The 27,961-nt window shown below is 40.8% G+C and overlaps 1 protein-coding gene across 3 annotated transcripts in view; it reads right to left on the bottom strand.

The window, feature by feature from the left end:
* Positions 1-27,961, bottom strand: part of LOC106563047 (homer protein homolog 1) — an 84,360-nt gene that overhangs the window by 9,938 nt on the left and 46,461 nt on the right. For all 3 annotated transcript variants that reach the window (XM_014128265.2, XM_014128264.2, XM_014128266.2), the window contains exons 3-4: positions 25,704-25,835; positions 361-453 (exon numbers count right to left, since the gene is read on the bottom strand). In XM_014128265.2, the coding sequence (XP_013983740.1) occupies positions 361-453; positions 25,704-25,835 (225 nt within the window). The remainder of the gene's footprint in view (positions 1-360; positions 454-25,703; positions 25,836-27,961) is intronic.

The following is a 27,961-nucleotide window of genomic DNA, read 5'->3' as shown; positions in this document are numbered from 1 at the left end:
AAAGAGTTGCAGGGGAGAAGAGATGGGTTGAATGAGCCAATTGAAAGCTGGGGGTGGTTAGGTGGCCAGGTTGGGAGTTTAGCCAGGAAACTGGAGTGAACACACTACTCTTGCCATGGGTGTGGTGACCACGGACACTCCCATTAGGAATCAGTTTAACGTCTCATCTTTAACGTCTCATCTTTACGCTTTTGCAGGGTAGTGTTTCCAATCACTTCCTATGATACTTAAATCATTTGAGGTCCATTCACTCCCATTGTTTTCCGGTAAAAAATTAAAATATGTAAGGGAAGGGTTATCCTGGTCCAAAGACTCCATGAGGATGGGGTTAGGATTAGGGGTGTTTGTTGTTGGGATTACCTGAGATGGGGTGCTGGTGAGTTCCATCTTCTCCTGGGATTTCTCCTTGGCTAACCGAGCTGCCTCTTTAAACTCAGCAAACTTCTCTGCGAACTGTGAAAGAACCACAAAGACACAGACAAAACTGACTAGACCAGTCTGTGTGTTTGTGATGTGTGTGTCTGTACTCACAAGCGTGTTTGTGAGCTCAAGCTTGCGTATGCGTCTCCCTGTCCCAGTCTGTGATCTCCCACATGCTTCAAGATGTCCACCATAGAGAGAAATAGTAATGGCGTCTTTTTGTAGGCTCTAACTCCGCCAAGGTTCGTTGGACAAAGCCTATGGGGAAATGAATGGCGTTTCCGTAGGATTTTCGGATAAACTCAGAAAATAAGGTCTGTGGTAAACACAGGCTTAGGAGATCTTATACGTTTTGTTCTATGAGATCATCTTCATCAGCACAACTTTTTGTGAATTTTGAAGCATTTATGTAATGAAAACATAAGCACATAAAGGCTTCATAATTCATAAAGGTCATGTTAACTGACTGATATCGCACAGAACAAAACGTAGAAGATCTCCTAAGCCTGTGTTAACCTCAGAACTTTTTTGGGCGTTTATCCTAAAACCCTATTCTTTCATTATTCATTTTCCCCATAGGGAAGGCTGAACGAACCAGAGGTAACTCATTTCCTGGTTTTAGGACTAGACGCTGGCGAGCTTTATTGTCCCTGTATCCAAGCAAACAAAGGTAACCTGCCTAAATGACTAATCGCCCTGTAGCACTCACTTATGTCATCATGAAGTACTTTGATCCCACCTGGACAAGAGGAATACCTTTGTGAGAATACGGTTCATCGACTACAGTTCAGCTTTCAACACCATAGTCCCCTCCAAGCTCATCGCTGAACTCCTCTCTCTGCAACTGGATCCTGGACTTCCTGACACGCAGACCCCAGGCAGTGAGCATAGGCAACAACAACCACCCCCATGGTGACTTTCAACATGGGGGCCCTCAGGGGTGTGTGCTCAGCCCCCTCCTGTACTCCCTGTACACCCATGACTGCGTGGCCACGCATGACTCAAACACCATCATTAAGTTTGCCAACAACAGGCTCCAAGACAGCTTCTACCACCAGGCCATCAGAATGCAAAACAGCTAACCCTATCGGTCTCTCAGTCTGCACAGACCTGCACCTTAGTGACTATTTGCACCCTAGAGCCTATCTGCACTGACTCTCCACACATCCAAGCCTTACACACAAGCACACAAGCACACACACATAACCACCCACAAGACCACACACAGTTGCTCTAGTATATGAGTGGTAAGTTGTGCCATTTTTTACATTCAGCATCACTCCGTCAAGGAAAATATAGTAAGGATGTAACGGTTTCAAATGTTTAGGATATGACTGCGTCGGTCCCAAACCAATCCAAATGTAGCATGCGCCGATCAGAAAATTGATTCAAACATTACAAATCGCAGATTCACTAACATGGTTTTGCTCATATTACTTTCTCTCTACCTTCCAAAAAAATACCTCACCTTTTGTGACATCTTCAGTGTCAAACTAAGCATGTAACTGTGTTGACAGTCAATGATCAACAAGTAATTTTGCCTGCCGAACAACCCTAGGGAATATCAGTAGCCTAGTCAAACAGCGCACTGTGCCCAGCTTCGCGCGATGTAGTCGGCCTGTTCCTGATCTTGCACATCTGCGCGGCACCTTCAGCATTCAAAGGCTAAAATATCTTGCGCAATATTACGCTTCATTAGATGAGTGTCAACCCATGTAATTTTCTAGGTTATCCTGTTAGGGCTAGGGGGCAGTATTGACACGGCTGGATAAAAAACATACCCGATTTAATCTGGTTACCACTCCTACCCAGTAACTAGAATATGCATATACTTATTACATATGGATAGAAAACACCCTACATTTTCTAAAACTGTTTGAATGGTGTCTGTGAGTATAACAGAACTCAAATGGCAGGTCAAAACCTGAGAGATTCCTTTACAGGAAGTGGCCTGTCTGACCATTTCTTGAACTTCTTTTCCATCTCTATCATTTACTAAGGATCTCTGCTCTAACGTGACACTTCCCACGTCGTCCATAGGCGCTCAGAGCCCGGGAAAAAACAGAATGTCGTCATTCCAGCCCCAGGCTGAAACACATTATCGCCTTTCTCAAGTGGCCGATCAAGGGACACTGGCTTATGCGCGTGACCCCGACCGCCCCGCCTTTGGGATTTTTTCCTCTGTTTGCCGAAAAGGAGATTCCCTGTCGGAATATTATCGCTTTTCTACGAGAAAAATGTCGTAAAAATAGATTTTAAACAGCGGTTGACATGCTTCGAAGTACGGTAATGGAATATTTAGAATTTTATTGTCACGAATTGCGCCATGCGCGCGACACTTCTTTACTATTTCGGATAGTGTCTGGAACGCATACGAACAAAACGCCGCTATTCGGATATAACGATGGATTATTTTGGACCAAACCAACATTTGTTATTGAAGTAGCAGTCCTGGGTGTGCATTCTGACGAAGACAACAAAAGGTAATCAAACTTTTATAATAGTAAATATGATTATGGTGAGTGCTAAACTTGCCGGGTGTCTAAATAGCGAGCCCGTGATGCCTGGGCTATGTACTTAGAATATTGCAAAATGTGCTTTCACCAAAAAGCTATTTTAAAATCGGACATATCGAGTGCATAGAGGAGGTCTGTATCTATAATTCTTAAAATAATTGTTATGCTTTTTGTGAACGTTTATCGTGAGCAATTTAGTAAAATGTTAGCGAATTCCCCGGAAGTTTGCGGGGGGTATGCTAGTTCTGAACGTCACATGCTAATGTAAAAAGCTGGTTTTTGATATAAATATGAACTTGATTGAACAAAACATGCATGTATTGTATAACATAATGTCCTAGGGTTGTCATCTGATGAAGATCATCAAAGGTGAGTGCTGCATTTAGCTGTCTTCTGGGTTTTGGTGACATTATATGCTGGCTTGAAAAATGGGTGTCTGATTATTTCTGGCTTGGTACTCTGCTGACATAATCTAATGTTTTTCTTTCGTTGTAAAGCCTTTTTGAAATCGGACAGTGTGGTTAGATTAACGAGAGTCTTGTCTTTAAATGGCTGTAAAATATTCATATGTTTGAGAAATTGAAGTAATAGGATTTTTAAGGTTTTGAAAATCGCGCCACAGGCTGGCAGTGGCTGTTACGTAGGTGGGACGAATTCGTCCCGCCTAGCCTAGAGAGGATAACGGAGTGTTTATGGGTAATGTGAATGAGGATTGAGTTACACCTCCCTCTAAAGGCTGCTACACTGTTTACGTGCATGTTCATAGGTGGAGTCCCACCTAGCCCATAGAGGTTAATGTTATCTATGCACTGTTGAAAATGGTGTTTAACCGGAATAAAAGTGAGCTAATGGAGACAACTCTCATCTGGCTATACCTGCTGAACGGGGCTTACAATAGATTTTATTTTGATTGTTCAGGTTTACCATCAGTAATAGTTTTGCTTTAACTTCACTAGGGTAGGGGGCAGTATTCAGAATTCTGGATGAAAAGCCCAAATTATACTGCCTGGTACTCGGGCCCAGAAGGTAGGATATGCATAACAGAACTCATATGGCAGGCAAAAACCTGAGAAAAATCAAACCAGGAAGTGGGAAATCTGAGGCTTGTAGTTTTTTCAAGTGATTGCCTTTACAGTATACAGTGACTTAGGGTTCATTTTGCACTTCCTAAGGATTCCACTAGATGTCAACAGTCTTTAGAACGTTGTTTCAGGCTTCTACAGTTAACAGAGAGCGAACGAGAAGGCCGGGAAGTTGGTGACTCAGAAAAGAATATGACTTCAGTGGCGCACGTTCACGTGAGAGGTAGCTGTGTTCCATTACATTTTGAAGACATTGGAATCGTCCGGTTGGAATATTATTGAAGATTTATGTTAAAAAGGCCCTAAAGATTGATGCTATACATCGTTTGACATGTTTCTATGAACGTAAATCAACCAAAAAAATGGACTTTTTGTCGTGAAATTTTCGGCGCGCTTCCTACATTTGGAGTAGTGGACTGAACGCGCTAACAAAAAGGAGGTATTTGGACATAAATGATGGACTTTATCGAACAAAACAACATTTATTGTGGACCTGGGATTCCTGGGAGTGCATTCTGATGAAGATCATCAAAGGTAAGTGAATATTTATGATGCTATTTATGATTTTAGATGACTCCAAAATGGCGGGTATCTGTATTGCCGGATGTTGTTTTCTGAGCGCAGTACTCAGATTATTGCAAAGTGTGCTTTCCCCGTGAAGCTTCTTTTAAATCTGTCACAGCGGTTGCATTAAGGAGATGTTTATCTATAATTCTTTGAATAACAGTTTAATATTTTATCAACATTTATGATGAGTATTTCTATAAATTGATGTGCTCATTCACCGGAAGTTTTTGAAGGAAAAACATTTCTGAACATTACGGGCCAATGTAAAATGTTTTTTTTTTTATATAAATATGAACTTTATCGAGCAAAACATACATGTATTGTGTAACATAAAGTCCTATGAGTGCCATCTGATGAAGATCATCAAAGGTTAGTGCTTAATTTTAGCTGTATTTCTGGTTTTTGTGACGCCTCTCCTTGCTTGGAAAATGGCTGTGTGGTTTTTCTTGTCAAGGTGATGTGCTAACATAATCTAATGCTATGCTTTCTCCGTAAAGCCTTTTTGAAATCGGACAATGTGGTTGGATTAATGAGAATCTTATCTTTAAAATGGGATATAATAGTTCTATGTTTGAGAAATTTGAATTATGAGATTTTTGTCATTTTGAATTTAGCGCCCTGCTATTTCACTGGCTGTTGAATAGTGTGTCCCGCAGGTGGGACGGTCACGTCCCGCATACCCAAGAGAGGTTAAACTATCAGTGCATATGGTCATTTTTAGATATACACGTTAAAGTTGATAATTTCATAACGAGGAATCACTTTTGTGAGGCGCTCTGCATGTAGTGATGTGCAGTTCGCAAACGATACGTTCTTTTTGAACGACTCTTTTTACTGACTCGAGAGTAATGATCCATTTTTCTCAGTGACTTGTTCATTTTAGTCGTTCATTTGACCCGCTGGCTGCAATGAGTCCTATAGCACAGGTATTCTCAAACTGGGGTACGCTCAATGCCGTCGGGGTACGCCAAATACAAATGCGATTTACATTTAAAAAATAAATAAAAATTCAAACAGTTCATTTATATTTTCCAACAGGGCTATACATTTGGGTGAGGTTTTTTCTCACCTGAGTAGTCTCGTTTCACTGCCAAAAATAAAATTAAACCATCTAGTGTTCAGCGAAATAACAACACAATGTCAAATACAGGAAGCCTAGTCAAATAATTAACATCCAATCACATTAACCGTTACTCTCTCGCGGGAATTCCACTAACGGTCCGTATGTAGCCAAACGTAGCTGCTGCTCATTCCGTTTGCTCGAAAATTGATTAAATGGTTAAAAAAAGTAAGGCCCACGTCCATAGAGACACATACCTGCTCTTGCTACTACCAGCAGTACTACATCTGCACCTGTCGACGACACAAGTTGTTCTACTTCCACGAGCACATCCAATGCTAGCATCAGTAATTCTACATTTGTTGTTAGCCCAGCTAGCATGGACACTGATAGTTGTGAATCTAATGCAGCCAAAGAGCTACTGCACCGTACCCAGGAAAGCACCGAACACCAGACAGGGATGTTGGACCATCGAAGAGGTGCAAATATGATGAGAACTACATTGATTTGGGGTTCATTTATATTGGGAGTAGTGGCTTTCCTCAGCCAGTGTGTTACATGTGCAAAAGTACCATCTCACAACTCGATGAAACCTTACCTCTTGTGCAGACATTTAGAAAATTAACATGCGAATTTGGAAAATAAGCCACAGGAGTTTTTTGAGTGAGAAATAAGACAACATTCGAGAAGTAAGACATGTATAAAAGCAACAGATACCATTAATAAGAAGGGGCTAGAAGCATCTTATATGGTGAGCTACCAAGTGGCTAGGACAGGCAAGCCCCAAAACTATTGTGGCGGACTTAATTCTTCCTGCTGCTCTGGATATGGCTGGGACAATGCTGGGGGAAAAGGCCCAAAAAACTATACAGACAATGACTTCATAAAACAACACTGTTTCACGACACATCAGTGACATGGCAGGAGATGTTTTTAAACAATTACTGCTTCGTATACAAGCCAGTGAATTATATGCGTTACAGCTGGAGGAGTCAACAGACGTGGCGGGCCTGGCACAGCTCCTGGTATATGTCCGCTACGTTTATGAGCATTCACAAGGCCGCAGGGCCAGACGGATTACCACACGTGTACTCCGAGCATGCGCTGACCAACTGGCAAGTGTCTTCATTGGAATTTTCAACCTCTCCCTGTCTGAGACTTTAACACCAACATGTTTCAAGCAAACCACCATAGTCCCTGTGCCCAAGAACACGAAGGTAACCTGCCTAAATGACCCGTAGCACTCACATCTGTAACCATGAAGTGCTTTGAAAGGCTGGCCATGGCTCACACCAACACCAATTTCCCGGAAACCCTAGACCCACTCCAAACCGCCCTGACAGATCCACAGATGATGCAATCTCTATTGCACTCCACACTGCCCTTCCCCCATCTGGACAAAAGGAACACCTATGTGAGAATGCTGTTCATTGACTACAACTCTGTGTTCAACACCATAGTGCCCTCAAAGCTCATCACTAAGCTAAGGACCCTGGGACTAAATACCTCCCTCTGCAACTGGATCCTGCACTTCCTGACGGGCCACCCTCAGGTGGTAAGGGTAGGTAACAACACATCCACCATGCTGATCGTCAACACGGGGGCCCCTGTACTCCCTGTTCTCATGACTGCATTGCCAGGCATGACTCCAACACCATCATTAAGTTTGCAGATGACACAATAGTGGTAGGCCTGATCACCTACAACGACGACACAGCCTATAGGGAGGAGGTCAGAGACCTGGCCATGTGGTGCAAGGACAACAACCTCTCCCTCAACTTGAACAAGACAAAGGAGATGACTGTGGACTACAGGAAAAGGAAGACCCATTCTCATCGACGGGGCTGTAGTGGAGCAGGTTGAGAGCTTGTCCGACAAAATCTATGGATAGTAGACTATAATTTAGTCTGGCAAACAGGTAGGCCTACTTCTTATTTATTGAATAGGAAGAAATAGGCTCCAACACAAAGCCCTCTTGTTGGAGGAGCCTAAAGTCAAATTAAAAGGAAGACTGTTTAAATTAATTAGGCCTTTTCGAATTAGCCTACTTTCAGCACCCATGCGCTGTCCATTGTCATGGAAATTCGAATCAAGGTGTCCATCATTCAGGAGCAGCGCTCTATCTCTGTCATTGTCATGGTCCGAATCACACATATGACTATTGCTAAATGATAAACCTCTTCCTAATTATCAGTGTTTTCATATGACATCTAAATCTCACCCATTCTTCAGTCTTTCTAGTGAGGGTGATCAGGCCACAAGTTACATCTATATTCCATGTTGATTCGCTCTAACTTTATGGAAAAAGTGTTTATTCGATAGAAAATCCCATAAGCGTTTATGGTTTTATTGATTAGGGTTAAGTCAATTCCCCATACTTTTACCAAAAGTGGACATAGTACGGCAATCTTTTTCTGAGACTATTTCCCAGACCCTGTACACAGTCATATAATGCTTTAACCTTATCTCTATCAAATTATCCATAAAGGGACCAACTCAAAATACTTTTTTCACCCCTAAGGAAGACATCCTCTTCTGAAAACCACTGGAAACCAGGAAAACAGGATATTTTTAAAGTACTGGAGAGCTTTGTGACATCAAATGGACTTTGGTGGTCAAGATGTGTTGGTATCTGTACTGATGGCGCAAAAGCCATGACAGGGAGACATAGTGGAGTGATAACGGGCGTGCAAGCAGTTGCTCCCGATGCCACTTGGGTACACTGCAGCATCCACCGAGAGTTTCTTACAGCCAAGGGAATGCCTGACAGCTTGAAAGACGTTTTAGGCACTACAGTGAAAATGCTTAACTTTGTTAACTTTTCAGTGACAGGGGGCAGTATTTGGAAATTCAGATGAATGACGTGCCCAAATTATACTGCCTGCTACTCGGGCCCAGAAGGTAAGATATGCATGGTATTAGTGGATTTGGATAGAAAACACTCTGAAGTTTCTAAAACTGTTTGAATGATCTCTGTGAGTATAACAGAACTCATATGGCAGGCAAAAACCTGAGAAAAATCCAACCAGGAAGTGTGGTAATCTGAGGGTTGTAGTTTTTCAAGTGATTCCCTATCCAGTATACAGAGACTTAGGGTTCATTTTGCACTTCCTAAGGCTTCCACTAGATGTCAACAGTCTTTAGAACCTTGTTTCATGCTTCTACTGTTACTGGGAAGAGAATAAGAGCTGTGGACTGCCTGAGAGCAATGAGTTGTTTACTGCGCTTTCACGCAGGCACACTGTTCCTTCTTTTTCCTCTGTAATGAATACGCTATTGTCCAATTGGAATATTATCGAATATTTATGTTAAAAAGACCCCAAGGATTGATTGTAAACATCATTTGACATGTTTCTACGAACGGTAATGGAACATCTTGACTTATCGTCTCTGGTTTTGCGCTTGCGCATTTTGCCTTTGGATAGTAATCTGAATGCGCAAACAAAAGGAGGTATTTGGACATAAATATGGAGTTTATCGAACAAAAAAACATTTCTTGTGGAAGTGGGAGTCCTGGGAGTGCATTCCGATGAAGATCAGCAAAGGTAAGTGAAGATTTATAATACTATTTCTGAGTTTTGTTGACTCCAGAACTTGGCGGGTAACTGTATAGCTTGCTTTGATGGCTGAGCTCTGTACTCAGAATATTGAACAATGTGCTTTCGCCGTAAAGCTATTTTGAAATCTGACACAGCGGTTGCATTAAGGAGAAGTGTATCTATAATTCTTTCAATAATTGTTGTAAATTTTTTCAACGTTTATGATGAGTATTTTTGTAAACTGATGTGCTCATTCACTGGAAGTTTTGGAGGCAATACATTTTCTGAACATCACGCGCCAATGTAAAATGTTTTTTGGGATATAAATATGAACTTTATCGAACAAAACATACATGTATTGTGTAACATTGAGTGCTGGGAGTGTCATCTGATGAAGATCGTCAAAGGTTAGTGATTCATTTTAGCTGTATTTCTGGTTTTTGTGACGCCTCTCCTTGCTTGGAAAATGGCTGTGTGGTTTTTCTTGTTTAGGCGCTGTCCTAACATAATCTAATGTTATGCTTTCACCGTAAAGCCTTTTTGAAATCGGACAATGTGGTTGGATTAATGAGAAGTGTATCTTTAAAATAAATGGGATATAATAGTTGTACGTTTGAGAAATTTGAATTATGAGATTTTTGTTGTTTTGAATTTGCCGCCCTGCTATTTCACTGGCTGTTGAATAGTGTGTACCGCGGGACGCTAGCGTCCCACATGTCCCAGAGAGGTTAAACTTCTTATGGCTTGAATCCCGTTAGCGGGGTCGATATGACGACAGCCAGTGAAAGTGCAGGGCGGCAAATTCAAAATAACAAAAATCTCATAATTAAAATTCCTCAAACATACAAGTATTATACACCATTTTAAAGCTTTACTTCTTGTTAATCCAGCCAGTCTCTGATTTCAAAAAGGCTTTACGGCAAAAGCAAACCATATGATTATGTTAGGTCAGCGCCTACACACAAAAAAACCCCAGCAATTTTCCAGCCAAAGAGAGGAGTCACAAAAAGCAGAAATAGAGAGAAAATTAATCACTAACCTTTGATGATCTTCATCAGATGACACTCATATGACTTCATGTTACACAATACATGTATGTTTTGTTCGATAAAGTTCATATTTATATCCAGAAATCTCAGTTTACATTGGCGTGTTATGTTCAGTAATCTTTTGCCTCCAAAACATCCGGTGATTTTGCAGAGAGCCACATCAATTTACAGAAATACTCATCATAAATGTTCATGAAAATACAAGTGTTATACATGGAACTTTAGAAAAACTTCTCCTTAATGCAACCGCTGTGTCAGATTTCAAAAAAGCTTTACCGAAAAAGCAATAATCTGAGTACGGCGCTCAGACACAAAAACATGCCATACAATATATCCGCCATGTTGGAGTCAACAATAGTCAGAAATAACATTATAAATATTCACTTACCTTTGATGATCTTCATCAGAATGCACTCCCAGGAATCCCAGGTCCACAATAAATGTTTGTTTTGTTCAATAAAGTCCATCCTTTATGTCCAAATACCTCCTTTTTGTTCGCGCCTTCAGTTCACAAATCCAAATTCACGATGCGCAGGTCAGACGAAATCTCTAAAGGTTCTAGTACAGTTCGTAGAAACATGTCAAACGATGTATAGAATCAATCTTTAGGATGTTTTTATCATAAATCCGCAATAGAGTTTAAACCGGAGAAATCCTTTGTCTTCAGAAATGCAATGGAACTGAGCTACCTCTCACGTGAGCGCACATGCCTGAGCCTCGTGCCCTGCTGGCAGTGTTATGACTCCAGGAGCTCTTATTCATCCCCACTTTACAGTAGAAGCCTCAAACAAGGTTCTAAAGACTGTTGACATCTAGTGGAAGCCTTAGGAAGTGCAAAATGACCCCACAGACACTGTAGTTTGGATAGGGAATAACTTGAAAAACTACAAACCACTTCCTGTTTGGATTTTTTCCTCAGGTTTTTGCCTGCCATATGAGTTCTGTTATACTCACAGACATCATTCAAACAGTTTTAGAAACTTCAGAGTGTTTTCTATCCAAATCGACCAATAATATGCATATCTTAGTTTCTGGGAGTGAGTAGCAGGCAGTTTACTCTGGGCACGTCAGTCATCCAAGCTACTCAATACTGCCACCATCCATAAGAAGTTAAAGAAAGGCCCCTGAACTCTCGTGTATTTTCTGCACTATGCAATGATATGGGCAGCGACCATGTAACGCTTTTACAACATACAGAAATGCTCCCAGAATCTACCTGCCTAGAAGGAAGATTGCGGACTGAACGCAGGTATGCAGACCACCTCAAGATAAAAACGTAATATTCAATATTGGTAAGTTAGACTAAATATGAGCACTACACAATCTGGTGGGTAATAACCTTCAATCTAAAAACAACACAAAACAAATCATAAGACTAGAGAAATTTCTTGAAAAATATTACAAAAACAAGCAACACCCAAACATGACGGAGAGTAAGACAGGGGAACCTATTTCAAAACGAAAACGTGACTCTTCTACAGACACAGACGTTGTAATCTTTTCACTACCCGGAATGGTAAAGGTCGAAACCGATCTGTTAAAAATCAATAAATGACAAACTGGGCATACTTGAACTAGTCAGTAAGGATATAAAAGAGTTGAAGGCAAGCCTCGAGACGAGTGACAAAAAAGCTGTGACATTGGAGAAAGACACAAACAAGCTAAAAGGGACAGTCAATAAGATTGAAACCGAAGTTAATGACCTTAAAAAGGAGAACATCTTTCTGAGAGAAGCCTTACTTGACATACAGACTAGATCCATGAGAGAGAATCTGGTACTTACAGGTATCCAAGAGAAAGAAGGAGAAGTTCCTGAATCTGTAGTTAAAGAGTTCCTCTTTACAGCGCTACAGATCCCAAGCAAAGCTATCGACAAAATCCAACTCGAACGTGTACACCGCTTCGGACAGAGAGGGCAGAGGTACGAACGCCCAATCGTTGCCAAATTTGCTTTCTTTAAAGATAAAATAATGGTTAAAAGCCTGGGTAAAAGACTTGCTGGCACGAAAATAGACACGTATGACCAGTTCCCGAAGGAAATTGCAGAACGGCGCAAAGTTCTACATCCAATCTTCAAGGAGAATCGATTGAAAGGGAAACGCGTAGCTCTCGTAGTCGATGAACTGTATATTGATAACCAGTTGTTCAGACACACAAAGACCACTCCATGGCTATTCTAAAAATTACAAAGTTCTCATAGAGGAGGCAAATAATGACACACAATTCTAGCCCTGTTATGGATTGCAATAATACAAAAAAATACATATAGCTTTTCAATCTATCTTCAAATACAACTAATTGGAACACAAAAGCACTAATTCAACATGGTCGAGATAATAACATCAGACAGAAGGTACAGTATGTGGGTATGTGTGGATGTATTGAGATGGATGGTGTGGTGTGTGTTTTTTGGTGTTTGGGAAAGTGTGGCATTGAGTGAGTGAGAAAGGAAATGGTTGCATATCCCAGAACCAATGTATTTCTGTGAGCAGGGGTTGTGAGAGAGCTTTCAATTTTGTGCAGATGAGGGATATACATTTTATAATGAATTATAAATCTTATTTATGTATTGTCCTATCATGGTGGAACAGCATTTGAAAAATAAATTACACATCTAATGTATTTATTTATGGTCCTATATTGATGGAACACTCCACAACACTATACCCTAGACTCCCACCTGAACGACCCAGATACCAAGAAGTCCCTATCTGTTTTATGGGCCTGCTGTATGCAGCCTGTATGCAGCCAAAATGTGGTCAGAGACCTTCTAGAGCAGCACAGCCCCCTCAAGTTTATGAGCCTGCCTGGCAGGGTTGGTCCTGCAAAGCCAGAGCCCCCTGATGGGAGAGCATAATATATTGGGAAATTCTCAAAGCTGCTAATGAGAAACTTGACGACCTTGTACCTAGCCGGTGGGGATTCCGGTGGGGTGCCCCCACCCAGGTAGTGGCAGTGCTGGCAACACTAGCTACAGTAACCTATGGGGAGGGGGAGGTCACACTTGGACATTCAGAGAGGGGGCATATTATTGTGGTCATGGTGGCACAAAATCAAACGTCTGACTGCATGGAGGTGCTTGGGAATATGGTCAATACGGGGGACCGTATTGTGGGTGTTTCAGGGTAAGGGGCTATATCTGACCTCCATCACCTAGGACGTGACAATGGTTAATCAAATCTCCCCATTTCTGACAAATGTTTTTTGCTCAGTTTTGCAGGCCTTCTCATACAGCTGCAACTGCACATGCATTCGTAAATCAAGACCTTTCTTGAGTTGGGCTCTGGGATGGTCCAACTGTTGAGAATCTGAGTCTATGGTTGTTGTGAGGGAAAGGGGTTGAGTGTGTATGAGTGTGTATCCCACAATTGTTGCGAGGGAGTAAAAGATGTTAGGGACAATATAGGATGAATCACAATAATTGTTTGATAAAATAATAATTGCTTGCCATAATGTAATTTTGGTAATGGTGAGACTGGTGCGAGGTAATAATCCTTTTCCTTAATCTACCTACAATACTACTAATATTAATTGCTAATTATGGAAAATAAGAAACAGGATTTCAAAAAAATAAAATATTTTTTTAATGGTTATACATGATACAAATCGAGGTGAAGGCGATGGAAATGCATTTGATCTGCTTCTGTTCTGTGGGTGGCACTGTGTGCTCTTTTCGAAGAGTGGGTCCCGGTCTCTCCGGAGCCAAGGGATCCGGGGGTGGTCCACCGGGCATTGGGATGACAACCGAACTCGGGGTGAGGAGTGGTTTTAGCGGGTGGAATAGTGAGGACCAATTGGAGGTTTACTTAGTAGCAATGCAAATATCATGGTACAGCTACATAGATACTCAATCATCATGTTACTTTTTAATGGTACGTTTACAAACATATGTTTTGATAAATAGAATTGAAACTTGTGTCTCATTATGGTAAGTGGTGAAATAAGTATAGCCAGATATAATTGTAATGGCCTAGCAAATAATAAGAAAAGACGATCAGTATTTACATGGTTAAAAGAGAAGGAATATAATATCTATTGTTTACAGGAAACTCATTCAAAACATTTAGATGAAGTTTTGTGGAAAAAGGACTGGATGGGAAAAATATATTTCTCCCATGGGCAAAGAAATTCAAAAGGGGTGATGATTTTAATTAACAGTAATTTTGAGCCAAATGTGTAAATTGTCCAAACAGATCATCAAGGTAGATGGATTATTTTAAATATGTTATTAGACAATAAACAGATATGGCTTATTAACCTATACGGTCCAAATAATGATGATCCAAGCTTCTTTGAAAATATATATAAGAATTGATCAACTCTACAAGCAAAACTAGACTATTATTATGGTGGGAGATTTTAATACGGTTTTAGATACCTCTATGGACCGTAAAAGAAATCACACTACTAACCATCACCCTCAGGCACTTAAGGAAATCATGAATGTCATGGATATATTGGAATTAGTGGATATATGGAGGCTTAAATACCCTGACCAAGTTACATATACATGGCGGAGGCTTGATCAAGCTAGTCGTCTTGATTACTTTCTGATGTCATTCTCTCTGGTACCAAAAGTTAAAAAAGTGTTGAGAAGGGACAGAATGATGTCAAATCCTCACATAATTGGCATATATATTACACTTACAAAATTTCCACGTGGGTGAGGATATTGTAAACATAATCAAAGCCTACTGGATGATAACTTGTTTTTTAACTAGGACAGAATAATTTATAACTGACTTTTTCCGATATAGGTACAGCAGATCCCCTTATTGTATGGGACACTTTTAAATGTGCCTTTAGAGGCCATGCAATTCAGTATTCATCCATAAAACAAAAGCAATTTAGGTCAAAGGAGTCCATATTAACAAAGGAATTTGAAGGAATAACAGTACAGTTAGATAGCAAATAAAACTGTACCATAGAGGCACAGAATAAGTTAGAGGAAAAACAAAAAGAAATGGAGGAATTTATTCAAGAAAGATCCAGTGTAATATATTATAAAATTAAAGCGAACTGGATGGAATAAGGGAAAAATGCACCAAATTCCTTTTCAATTTTCATCATAGAAATGCTACCAAAAAAACATGTATTGAAACTTGTTACAAATGATGGAGTCACGCATGATTCACAAAACGATATTTTGAAAGAGGAAGAAAAGTACTTAAAGAATATGTTTTCATTTCAGTCGCCTCCATCTCCACTAACCGAAGCTAATTGTATGGATTTCTTTCCTACTAATAATGTAAAATTAACATCTGTTAAAATTAAAAGGGCCTATTTATATAACAAATATGAATTCGGAGGGCAGAAATAATTAAATATTAAAGCATTAGACCTCTCACTAAAAGGCATCAGTCATACAAAAGTCATACTTAAATCCGAAATGGTTCTCTAGTAAATTAGTAAGAATGTCTCACCCCATGTTCAATGATGGCCTTTTTCCCTTTATTCAGATTACAACTGCTCACTTTCAGTTACCTGAAAATGAAATCTCAAAAATATCGTTATTTTTTTAAACAAGCCTTAGAAAGTTGGTTGCAATTTCAGTTTAATCCACCTGAAAATACAGAACAAATAATACAACAAATATTGTGGTTAAACTCAAATATACTAATTGATTAAAAAAGGTATATTCTGTAAAGAAAGACTCATGTGAAGGCCAAATTACAGAGGAGGAACTTCTTGATGCAATTAAAGCCTTTAAGGCTGGGAAAACTCCAGAGCTGGATGGCATACCAGTGGAAGTATACCAAACCTTTTTTGATATATGCAGAGGACCATTATTAGCATGTTTTAACCACTTATATATAAATGGTAGATTAACGGACACGCAACAAGAAGGTCTGATTTCATTATTACTGAAACAGGATCCAAGTGGTATATATAAAAATCCAGTCCATTTAAAAAAATTGGAGACCTCTTACACTTCAGTGTTGTGATGCAAAAATTCTAGCTAAATGCTTGGCTCATAGAATTTAAAAGGTATTGTCAGAAATATAAATGCCTGGAATATTTCAATTTTGGAGAATCTCTTATAAAATGGGTTAAAGTTATGTATAGTAACCCTAGGTGTAAAATAGTAAATAATGGCTACATCTCAGAAAGTTTTTAACTGTCAAGAGGAGTAAAACAAGGTTGTCCACTATCGGTATATCTATTTATTATTGCCATCGAAATGTTAGCTGCTAAAATTTGATCCAACAATACTATTAAGGGATTAGAAATCCAGGGCTTAAAAACAAAAAGGTTTCATTGTACGCTGGTGATTCATGTTTTCTTTTAAAACCACAATTAGAATCCCTCCACAGCCTCAGAGGATCTAGATACTTTTTCTAACCTCTCTGGATTAAAACTAAATTATGATAAGTGTACTATATCACGTATTGGGTCACAAAAAAATGCAACTTTTACATTACCGTGTAGTTTACCAATACAATGTTCTGACGGGGATGTGGACATACTCGGTATACATATCCCGAAGGAAAGAAATGATCTCACTCCAATAAATTGTAATAGAAAATTAGCAAAAATAGATAAGATCTTGCTACCATTAAAAGGAAAATACCTGTCTATTTGTGGAAAAATCACCCTGATTAACTCTTTAGTCATATCACAGTTTACCTATTTGCTTATGGTTTTGCCTACACTTAGTGACCTGCTTTTTAAATTATATGAACAAAAAAATATTAAATTTTATTTCGGATGGAAAGCCAGACAAAATTAAAAGGGCCTATTTATATAACGAATATGAATTCGAAGGGCAGAAATAATTAAATATTAAAGCATTAGACCTCTCACTAAAAGGCATCAGTCATACAAAAGTCATACTTAAATCTGAAATGGTTCTCTAGTAAATTAGTAAGAATGTCTCACCCCATGTTCAATAATGGCCTTTTTCCCTTTATTCAGATTACAACTGCTCACTTTCAGTTATCTGAAAATTAAATCTAAAAAATATCATTATTTTTTTTAAACAAGCCTTAGAAAGTTGGTTGCAATTTCAGTTTAATCCACCTGAAAATACAGAACAAATAATACAACAAATATTGTGGTTAAACTCAAATATACTAATTGATTAAAAAAAACAATTAGATAAAAAAGGTATATTCTTTGTAAATAATATCATAAATAGGACTGGTGGAGGTATGTCACACAGAGCTAACACAGACATATGGAAATGTCTGCTCTACCAAAAATTACAACCAACTAATTGCAGCATTACCACAAAAATGGAAGAGACAAGTGGAAGGGGGAAAAAGAAAGGAACGTGTCTGTCGGCCCTGCATTAAAGACCAAAAATGGTTAAAGGAAATTGTGATAAATAAAAATATACCAATTTCATTTAAGGACCAAAAAAATTGACCGCTGTGCCATACAAGTTGCAAAATAGTTGGGAAGAGATTTTTAATGCACCCATTCCATGGCACATGGATTATGAATTGACATGCAAAACGACACTGGATTCAAAACTTAGAATTTTTCAATTTAAATTATTCTTCAAAATTCTTGCAACCAATAGAATGTTATATATATATATGGGGGATACAACCTTCCCAGCTCTGCAGATTTTGCTGTGAGGAGGCAGAGTCATTAGATCATTTATTTTGGTACTGTCCATATGCAACTCGTTTTTGGTCACAGGTCCAGGAATGGCTGAAGAATTGCAACATTTACCTAGAACTAACGCTGCAGATAGCAATACTGGGTGATTTGAAAAGTCATAGTCAATTGATCAATATTATAATAATTATTTTAGCAAAACTGTTTATCTTTAATTTACAACCTGTAGAAGCTATGAGAATAGAAAGGTTCAGTATTTTTGTGAAGCATCACAGTACAGTTGTAAAATATATGGCAAATAGAAATCCAAAATGGATGGTGTTAAGAGATAGATGGGAGGGGTTGAATAGAGCTGAAGGGTGGGACTAATAACAACAAGATAACCAATGTAAAACATACAGGGTCTGTAAAATGTTTATAGGTTCAGAAATTTTGTAAAAAAGCACAGTTACAAATAAAAATCTAACTGGATGGCCATAAGAAATAGAGGAAGGCCAGGACTAAAAACAAACAAAATGTAACTATTGTAAAATAGATTGTTTCTGTAAAATGTGTATAGTATGTATAAACTGAAGGTAGAAGCCTAAGTATTATTGTTTATTAGTTTACTCCAATTAGGGGAGGGGTGGTAGGGTTTGTGGGGAATAATAAAGGTATATTCTAAAGAAAAGTGTGTATGTATGTATGTATGTATGTATGTTTATGTATATGCACCACCGTTCAAAAGTTTGGGGTCACTTAGAAATGTCCTTGTTTTCGAAAGAAAAGCACATTTTTGGCCCATTAAAATAATATCAAATTGATCAGAAATACAGTATATAGATATGGTTAATGTTGTAAATGACTATTGTAGCTGGAAACAGCAGATTTTTTTTATGGAATATCTACATAGGTGTACAGAGGCCCATTACCAGCATTCATCACTCCTGTGTTCCAACGGCACGTTGTGTTACCTAATCCAAGTTTAATAATTTTAAAAGTCTAATTGATCATTAGAAAGCAATTATGTTAGCACAGCTGAAACCTGTTGTGCTATTAAAGACGCAATAAAACTGTCCTTCTTTAGACTAGTTGAGTATCCGGAGCATCAGCATTTGTGGGTTCGATTGCAGGCTCAAAATGGCCAGAAACAAATAACTTTCTTCTGAAACTCGAAAGTCTATTCTTGTTCTGAGAAATTAAGGCTATTCCGTGCGAGAAATTGGCAAGAAACTGAATATCTCACACAACGCTGTATATATATATATATATTTCCAATCCCCCATACATTTTTGGGGTAAATATATTTTGGGGTAAATATATACACTGCTCAAAAAAATAAAGGGAACACTTAAACAACACAATGTAACTCCAAGTCAATCACACTTCTGTGAAATCAAACTGTCCACTTAGGAAGCAACACTGATTGACAATAAATTTCACATGCTGTTGTGCAAATGGAATAGACAACAGGTGGAAATTATAGGCAATAAGCAAGACACCCCCAATAAAGGAGTGGTTCTGCAGGTGGAGACCACAGACCACTTCTCAGTTCCTATGCTTCCTGGCTGATGTTTTGGTCACTTTTGAATGCTGGCGGTGCTTTTACTCTAGTGGTAGCACGAGACGGAGTCTACAACCCACACAAGTGGCTCAGGTAGTGCAGCTCATCCAGGATGGCACATCAATGCGACCTGTGGCAAGAAGGTTTGCTGTGTCTGTCAGCGTAGTGTCCAGAGCATGGAGGCGCTACCAGGAGACAGGCCAGTACATCAGGAGACGTGGAGGAGGCCGTAGGAGGGCAACAACCCAGCAGCAGGACCGCAACCTCCGCCTTTGTGCAAGGAGGAGCAGGAGGAGCACTGCCAGAGCCCTGCAAAATGACCTCCAGCAGGCCACAAATGTGCATGTGTCTGCTCAAACAGTCAGAAACAGACTCCATGAGGGTGGTATGAGGGCCCGACGTCCACAGGTGGGGGTTGTGCTTACAGCCCAACACCGTGCAGGACGTTTGGCATTTGCCAGAGAACACCAAGATTGGAAAATTCGCCACTGGCGCCCTGTGCTCTTCACAGATGAAAGCAGGTTCACACTGAGCACGTGACAGACATGACAGAGTCTGGAGACACCGTGGAGAACGTTCTGCTGCCTGCAACATCCTCCAGCATGACCGGTTTGGCGGTGGGTCAGTCATGGTGTGGGGTGACATTTCTTTGGGGGGACGCACAGCCCTCCATGTGCTCGCCAGAGGTAGCCTGACTGCCATTAGGTACCGAGATGAGATCCTCAGACCCCTTGTGAGACCATATGCTGGTGCGGTTGGCCCTGGGTTCCTCCTAATGCAAGACAATGCTAGACCTCATGTGGCTGGAGTGTGTCAGCAGTTCCTGCAAGAGGAAGGCATTGATGCTATGGACTGGCCCGCCTGTTCCCCAGACCTGAATCCAATTGAGCACATCTGGGACATCATGTCTCGCTCCATCCACCAACGCCACGTTGCACCACAGACTGTCCAGGAGTTGGCGGATGCTTTAGTCCAGGTCTGGGAGGAGATCCCTCAGGAGACCATCCGCCACCTCATCAGGAGCATGCCCAGGCATTGTAGGGAGGTCATACAGGCACGTGGAGGCCACACACACTACTGAGCCTCATTTTGACTTGTTTTAAGGACATTACATCAAAGTTGGATCAGCCTGTAGTGTGGTTTTCCACTTTCATTTTGAGTGTGACTCCAAATCCAGACCTCCATGGGTTGATAACTTGGATTTCCATTGATTATTTTTGTGTGATTTTGTTGTCAGCACATTCAACTATGTAAAGAAAAAAGTATTTAATAAGATTATTTCTTTCATTCAGATCTAGGATGTGTTGTTTAAGTGTTCCCTTTATTTTTTTGAGCAGTGTATATATTTACCACAAAAATATATGGGGGATTGGAAATGATGCAGACAATTACATTGATGGAAGCAACAATCTATCTGTAATATTAAAGCTGATCCACCCTCTGAAAAAATTAAAAATAAAATACAGAAGTGCGCTGGTTATCAAGGGGCAAAGTATTGGCACGTTTTTTTTATTTTTTATTGAGAGACGAGCTTAAACTTTTCTTTACTGACCATAATTTTCACTTGTCTGACCGCTTGCACGATAAAGAGTTTCTCACACGACTGGCATATCTGGGTGATGTTTTTTCTCGCCTAAATGATCTGAATCTAGGATTACAGGGACTCTCCGCAACTATATTCAACGTGCGGGACAAAATTGAGGCTATGATTAAGAAGTTGGAGCTCTTCTCGGTCTGCAGTAACAAGGACAACACACAGATCTTTCCATCATTGTATAGCGAAGCACCTGAGTGAGTTGAGTGCACAATTACGCAGGTACTTTCCCGAAAACGGATGACACAAACTGGATTTGTTATCCCTGTCATGCCCTGCCTCCAGTCCACTTACCGATATCTGAACAAGAGAGCCTCATCGAAATTGCAACAAGCAGCTCTGTGAAAATAGCCACTGCCAGATTTCTGGATTGGGCTGCGCTCAGAGAATCCTGCCTTGGCAAATCTCGCTGTTAAGACACTGATGCCCTTTGCAACCACGTACCTATGTGAGAGTGGATTCTTGGCCCTCACTAGCATGAAAACTAAATACAGGCACAGACTGTGGGTGGAAAATGATTTAAGACAGACTCTCTCCAATACAACCCAACATTGCAGAGTTATGTGCATCCTTTCAAGCACACCCTTCTCATTAACCTGTGGTGAGTTATTCACAATTTCCGATGAACAAATAAGGTTTTATATGTAAGACGGTTAAATAAAAGAGCAAAATTATTGATTATTATATTATTATTTGTGCCCTGGTCCTGTAAGAGCTCTTTGTCACTTCCCACCAGCCGGGTTGTGACAAAAACTCACACTTATTAAAACATAAGAATGAGTGTATCATACAGGTGTGTGTGTGTGTGTGTGTGTGTCAAGTCAAAGTTTATTTGTCACGTGCGCCGAATACAACTTACAGTGAAATGCTTACTTACAGGCTCTTACCAATAGTGCAAAAAAGGTATTAGGTGAACAATAGGTAGGTAAAGAAATAAAACAACAGTAAAAAGACAGGCTATATACAGTAGCGAGGCTATAAAAGTAGCGAGGCTACATACAGACACCGGTTAGTCAGGCTGATTGAGGTAGTATGTACATGTAGATATGGTTAAAGTGTGTGGCAGGCTTACAATGATGGCAAAAAACAACATTTGAGAGTGCGCCGACCCTGGTGCTAGAGGGGGTACGCAGCTGGAGGTTGAATGTTTGAAGGGGTACAGGACTATTAAAAGGTTGGGAACCACTGCTGTCGCAGGATTGATACATGCTCCTCTGGCTCAGCGGCTGCAGAGACGTGCTCCAACCACCAACAGGCTGTCATATATGACATATATACATATAGACACAGCTTTGTAGAACCAAAACATACACAGCCTCTGCTAAACAAACTTGAAAACGAATCGTTTGGGGTGCTGCAGTTCGCAAAACAATATTGCACTTACCACCCTCACGGCAGTCAAGCAATGTATTCAGCCATGAGTCGCTCACAATCTAGTCCGGTTGAGGCCACAACTAGACCTCGTTTAAAATGTGTCAAGAGATAATTGTATTTGTATGCCTAGCAATCAAGAAATGTACATTGTTTAAAGCACACTTTTACAAGTCTTAGTCTCGAATGACCGCTCCAATAAGCCCCATATGGTGAACGACGTGAACAAGAGGCTTGTAGAATCATGACACTTTCAAGTTTTCATCTAATCGTTCGCTTGTAGAGGGTCCTGCATGCTCTGGGCATTACTGACACAACAGAGTGAAATTAGTCGAAAGATTTGTTCTTTTGTCTGAACGAGTCAAAGATTTGAGTCAGTAAAAAGAGACGGACTTCCCATCACTAACCGCATGGCCAAAGTGGGAGGAAAAAAGAAGCTCACTAAAAAACATCCAAACAAGTCAAAACCATTAGATTTTGAGATGGGGGTGAAATCCAAAAATGTACATAGCTAATTTGTAAACAATAAATATTGATACATTACTAGCTCAAACACTTAATCTGCAAAAAATGGCAAGTTAATTAGTGGGTGATTTCAGCACCAAAGTGGGGGGACAAAAAACATAGGCTACATTGCCTCCCCCCCTAATTTGATAGTGGTGGCATGGTAGATGCCTAGTCTCCCCTTTGGCTCAGATCAGGTGCCTAAATTGTATAAAGCATAGACATACATAATTTACGGTGGCGGGTATCAAGCGCATGAAGTGAGACGGTGGAAAGAGCGCGCTTGTTTGAAATGGAAAAGTGTCTCTGAAGCTTTTGATAAAGAAGAACATCAAGACGAAGCAGCCCGGTGTTTGTGATGCTCGTCGTTTGGTGAGACGCAGACAGGGTGGCGTGAGTGGTGGAACAGAAGAGTTGTTGTCTGCTCTTTTGAGTTTTGATTCATTGCCTGACGAAGTGATGTTAGGATATTTAAGTTATCCTGTACGAGCTTTTGTGCCGAATATATTACATTGTTACAGGTGTCAAGCTTACGGGCATGTAGCAGCAGTGTGTATGAGGGAGGTTCCTAGGTGTGAGAAGTGTGCAGAAGCGCATGAGACAAAGGAATGTGTAGCATTGGGTAAAGTAGTGGTATGTGTTAATTGTAGGGGTGCCCATGGGGCTGGGGATCAGAAATGTCCAGTGCGAGAGTGGCAGGTTGAGGTTTCCAGGGTTTGAGTAGTGCAGAAGTTGTCATATGCTGAGGCAGTGAAGAAAGTAGAGGAAGATGGGTCAAGGGGGAGGGATCCTGAGAGTGGTGTGAGTAGTAGATCTGTACCAGTCCAGAGGGATAGGCCAACAAGTAATATACAGCGCCAGTCAAAAGTTTGTACACACCTACTCATTCCATGGTTTTTCTTTATTTTGACTATTTTCTACATTGTAAAATAATAGTGAAGACATCAAAACTATGAAATAACACATATGAAATCATGTAGTAATGCGTTTGAGCCAATCAGTTGTGTTGTGAGAAGGTAGGGGTGGTATACAGAAGATAGCCCTATTTGGTAAAAGACCAAGTCCAAATTATGGCAAGACCAGCTCAGAGAAAGAGAAACGACAGTCCATCATTACTTTAAGAAATGAAGGTCAGTCAAAGCCGAACATTTCAGTCGCAAAAACCATCAAGCGCTATGATGAAACTGGCTCTCATGAGGACTGCCACAGGAAAGGAAGACCCAAAGTTACCTCTGCTGCAGAGGATAAGTTCATTAGAGTTACCAGCCTCAGAAATTGCAGCCCAAATAAATGCTTTACAGAGTTCAAATAACAGACACATCTCAACATCAACTGTTCAGACGAGACTGCATGAATCAGGCCTTCATGGTCGAATTGCTGCAAAGAAACCCCTACTAAAGGACACCAATAATAAGAAGAGACTTGCTTGGGCCAGGAAACACGAGCAATGGACATTAGACCGGTGGAAATCTGTCCTTTGGTCTGATGAGTCCAAATTAGGTTTTTGGTTCCAACTGCCGTGTCTTTGTGAGATGCAGAGTAAGTGAACGGATGATCTCTGCCTGTATGATTCCCACCGTGAAGCATGGAGGAGGTGGTGTGATGGTGTGGAGGTGCTATGCTGGTGACACTGTCAGTGATTAATTTAGAATTCAAGGCACACAACCAGCATGGCTACCACAGCATTCTGCAGCGATACGCCATCCCATCTGGTTTGCGCTTAGTAGGACTACCATTTGTTTTTCAACAGGACAATGATCCAACACACCTCCAGGCTGTGTAAGGGCTATTTGACCAAGAAGGAGAGTGATGGAGTGCTGCATCAGATGACTTGGCCTCCACAATCACCTGACCTCAACCCAATTGAGACGGTTTGGGATGAGTTGGACCACAGGGTGAAGGAAAAGCAGCCAACAAGTGCTCAGCATATGTGGGAACTCCTTCAAGACTGTTGGAAAAGCATTCCAGGTGAAGCTGTTTGAGAGAATGCCAAGAGTGTGCAAAGCTGTCATCAAGGCAAAAGTTGGCTACTTTGAATAATCTCAAATATAAAATATATTATGATTACTTTAACACCTTTTTTGGTTACTACATGATTCCATATGTGTTATTTCATAGTGTTGATGTCTTCACTTTTATTCTACAATGTAGAAAATAGTGAAAATAAAGAAAATCCTTGAATGAGTAGGTGTGTCCAAACTTTTGACTCGTACTGTATGTTTCAGTAAGATTGGAGTTTTAGCATTTATAGCAATGGTTATCAACTGAACTGCAGGGATGGAACGTAAGTCGCAGAAAATGTAGGTTGTGGTGGCAGCTGCAAAGAGGTATTTGGGTGTGCAAGACTTGACATCAGAAGAGTTACAGGGTGTGTTAAGTGGTGGTGTCCCATTTTTGACCTGAGGTAGGACTAAATATAATTAAATAGTGGAGTAGGGTTCCAAATATCTCTAACAGTCGCCCCAGATAGATATAGAAAGGTTTAGGACCTAACTTGCTTACCACTTTTCCCAAGAGGTTTCTTCCTTCACAGACTCCATGAAATGACCTCTTCCTAAATATTTGGTCAAACGATTCATTTTGCGTATCGTTTCCTAGAAACAAGGATGGCTCAACTTACCCCACTATCCCCTATATTGTAATTACAGTACTTGACATAGTGAATGTGCTACCTATTCTGTATATCATATTGTGTACATATCAGGCTATTCATTTGCATAATACCTCTTCTATGACTTATTTTCGTATTTGAATTGACTATTATTGATATTGATTATTGCTTATTGTAATGCAATTCTGAGGGAGCTAGCACACAAGCATTTTGCCACACCTTTTAGACCGGCTGTAAACTGTGTGCACATGGCAAATCAAACGTGTGCTAGTTGTGTGTACCTTGAGCAGGTTGTTCTCTGAGGAGAAGCCTAGACCGTAGACGGTGTTGGCTCGGCTGTCGGCCCACTGGCCAAACTTCTGGGAGGTCTTGGTGAAGGTCATGTTGGGGGTGATGGTGCTGTTGATGATTGCCTGGGAAAGGAAGAAGAGTTCTATGAGTCACAAAAGCAATGCTGATCATTTTATGTAGAAGCCCATTTGTCTAAGATGAGTGGGCTTGTATCCTGGATGGTTGCCTACAGCAACAGTAACGACTGAATATAAATTAGCTATCTGTGTCAGATGGAAAGTCTGGCTGTCTGTCTGTGTGTGTGTGTGTGTGTGTGTGTGTGTGTGTGTGTGTGTGTGTGTGTGTGTGTGTGTGTGTGTGTGTGTGTGTCACATCCCCATTGAATGGGGAGAGGGGTGAGGGAGAGGGCGAGGGTGGGGTAAAGTTTACCGTTGAAGATGCTTCACTCCACTCTGCCTCACGCCTACAGATTTTAGATAGCTTCTTAGCTAGCAGTAAAAAGCTTTAGTGTTATCAGCCTTAGCCTATTTAGCTAGCTCGAATCAGCTAATCTGCCACTGCCACGATGGATATCAGAAATTGTCTTCGCCAAAGTATCCAAACAAACCCAAGGGAGGAGGGGACACCTGGCTACAGTGTCAGTGGTTTTTAAAACTTGCGACAGCATTGTGAAGTTGACATCGAATACCCGTGTGCATACAACACAGCAGTAAGACTCGAGGCTAAAGGACTTCTGAAGGCGGTGACGGAACCCTGGCTTTAAGTTTACAGCCACCATGGTGCACAGAATCCTCAGTCTTCTTGATCCTCCAAACAAATGACTCCAGGCAAAAGCAACAGATCTTTCCACTGGAGTCAAAGTGGTCCGCAGTGCATTGGAGAGCATTGAGAAGCTGAGGTGTGACAGCGAGTTCCAAGCCATTTGGGCACAGTGCAGTGCCAAGTGGCACTGACTCACCACCAGCTCCAAGCAAACGACGACGTTATGTAAGTACAAATCTCCAGCAATGTGTGTTGGACAGTACAGTAGGCCAGCAGGACAGAGGAGAAGAGACTGAGTGTAAAAGTGTTCTTCAGCTCGTTGGATACTGTCATTGGTGAAATGTCCGAATGATTCAGCAAAAGCAACAGCCAACTGATGGAGGGCTTGTGTGCCCTTGACCCAGAGAGCCATGACTTTCTAGATGTGAAAAAAGTGAAACCCCTGCTGGATCTAAGCAAAACTGATTTGGTGGAAGCTGAGTTTAGTGTCGCTTGCCAGTTTTTGCAGACTGAAATCGCTCACTCCTTCTCCAATGAGGAGAAATGGACCCCACTTGATATCCTGCAATGATTCTCTGGGCCACAGCTACATGCGAGAACTCACTTATCCACTTTGACAAATGTGTTCAGTCAGTACAGAAGAAGCATGCTTCACCCGAGGAAAGCTCAACTAATCCAACTGGCATTTGAGGGGGATCTTACAAGAAGATTTTGGGGAGAATGGAATGATCGATTACTCAGGAAGTTCCAGAGCTTCAAGGAGGCTGCAACTCTTCTGAAAATGTAAGAGACAATCGAGACTGAACAAAAACATAAAAACGCAACATGCAACAAATTCAAAGATTTTACTGAGTTACAGTTCATACGGAGGACATAAGTCAATTGAAATAAATTCATTAGGCCCTAATTTCACATGACTGGGAATACAGATATGTATCTGTTGGTAACAGATATCTTTAAAAAAAGGTAGAGGCGTGGATCAGAACACCAGTCAGTATCTGGTGTGACCACCATTTGCCTCATGCAACGCAACACATATCCTTCTCATAGAGTTGACCTGGATGTTGATTGTAGCGTGTAGAATGTTGTCCCACTGCTCTTCAATGGCTGTGCGAAGTTTCTGGATATTGGCGGGAACTGGAACGTGTTGTCGTAGACGTCAATCCAGAGCATTCCAAACATGCTAAATGGGTGACATGTCTGGTGAGTATGCAGGACATGGAAGAACTGGGACATTTTCAGCTTCCAGGAATTGTGTACAGATTCTTGTGACATGGGGCCGTGCATTATCATGTTGAAACAAGAGGTGATGGCAGCGGATGAATGGCACGACAATGGGCCTCAGGATCTCGTCACGGTATCTCTGTGCCTTCAAACTGCCATCGATAAAATGCAATTGGGTTCATTGTCCGTAGCCTATGCCTGCCCATACCATAACTCTACTGCCACCATGGGGCACTCTGTTCACAACGTTGATATCAGCAGA

This window comes from Salmo salar, chromosome ssa11 (genome assembly GCF_905237065.1).
Source record: "Salmo salar chromosome ssa11, Ssal_v3.1, whole genome shotgun sequence".
Taxonomy (NCBI): Eukaryota; Metazoa; Chordata; class Actinopteri; order Salmoniformes; family Salmonidae; genus Salmo; species Salmo salar.
Note: the sequence above shows the minus strand (reverse complement) of the source record. Positions and strands in the feature narration are given on the sequence as shown.